Source organism: Cyprinodon variegatus, unplaced genomic scaffold (genome assembly GCF_000732505.1).
Source record: "Cyprinodon variegatus isolate N-32 unplaced genomic scaffold, C_variegatus-1.0 Scaffold203, whole genome shotgun sequence".
Lineage (NCBI taxonomy): Eukaryota > Metazoa > Chordata > Actinopteri > Cyprinodontiformes > Cyprinodontidae > Cyprinodon > Cyprinodon variegatus.
The window spans coordinates 146,909-148,022 of record NW_015150656.1 but is presented as its reverse complement, the minus strand read 5'-3'; the positions used below and the strand labels follow the sequence as shown (position 1 = coordinate 148,022).

The 1,114-nt window shown below is 35.6% G+C and overlaps 1 protein-coding gene across 1 annotated transcript in view; it reads left to right on the top strand.

Moving 5' to 3' along the window:
- pnpla7 (patatin like phospholipase domain containing 7) overlaps positions 1–1,114 on the top strand; it is a 53,759-nt gene that overhangs the window by 9,238 nt on the left and 43,407 nt on the right. The window contains exons 3-4 of the mRNA XM_015379923.1: positions 386–460; positions 612–699. Coding sequence (XP_015235409.1) covers positions 386–460; positions 612–699 — 163 coding nt within the window. The remainder of the gene's footprint in view (positions 1–385; positions 461–611; positions 700–1,114) is intronic.

Sequence of the window (1,114 nt, the reverse complement as noted above, 5' to 3'; positions counted from 1 at the left end):
CGGCAAACGTTTTGGAAAATATCAGCGTTTCGTGTTTGTTTTGACTTCGTGTGGACGGGGCCTTAGTTTCACATTTTTTTAAAAGAATACATTTTTTTTTTATGAACACACCTTATTCAGTTCCAGAGTAAGACACTTTTTATTCAAGTAAAAATCTTTTTATTTTTCCGATTTCTAAGATATATTGTAGTTGAAAATATTTGCAATGCTACACAACAATCCCAAACAGCGAAGGTTTGCTGCACTATTATTTTAAAGTGATAATTGAATTTTAGACCCCTAAAAATGAATTGGAGTTATAAAAATCCTTCAGTCCTTTCTGACTCAGCCTGTCTGGGCCAGATCATTAAATTTGCTGGTTTTGTTTCTGTGCTAAATATTTTAGAACCTGGATCCGTTCACCAGCGACATCAAAGCCAAGATGGAGCAATTTGTGGAGGAACAGACAGAAGCCAGTTTGGTGAGCAGATCCACACATTATGATAATCTGAAAGTTTGCAGCTTCCTTCTAAACTAAACCAAACTGCTGGATCAAGAGTATGAATAAACATTGGTGTCAGACACAGTTTTGGTCCTGAAATGGTTTAAACTGTCTTCTGTTTGTCTTCTAGTGGATTTTCGTGCTGGTTGGAGCTGTGGCCACTGTCTCTGTCCTTGGAGTTGTTGTCCTCCTTCTGTACAGAAGATACAAAAAATCCAGTTAGTATCTCATTTTAAGGTTTTACGTTATAGCTTTATTGCACTTCATTCACCGCATTTACAAATCAGACGACAACTTGAGGGGCTCATAGATATTTGGCAGAAGGCTTGAATTAAACCTACAGACCTAAATCCTCAAAGATTTGTGGGTTTGAATTAGGGCTGCAACTAACAATTATTTTAAAAATCGATGAATCTGCCGATTATTTTTTCGATTAATCGATGAATCGGACAAAAATTTTTTTTTATATTAACCTCTTTATTCCAAAATAAACATTTTAGACAGAACAAACAAGCACACAAGTACAGGTTGCTCATTAACTGTACTGGTGCAATATGAAAAATAAATGTTTGTGTCAAAACTACGCAAACTTACCTCAGAAATGTAGCTGTACATCCACATCTAGTGAAAACT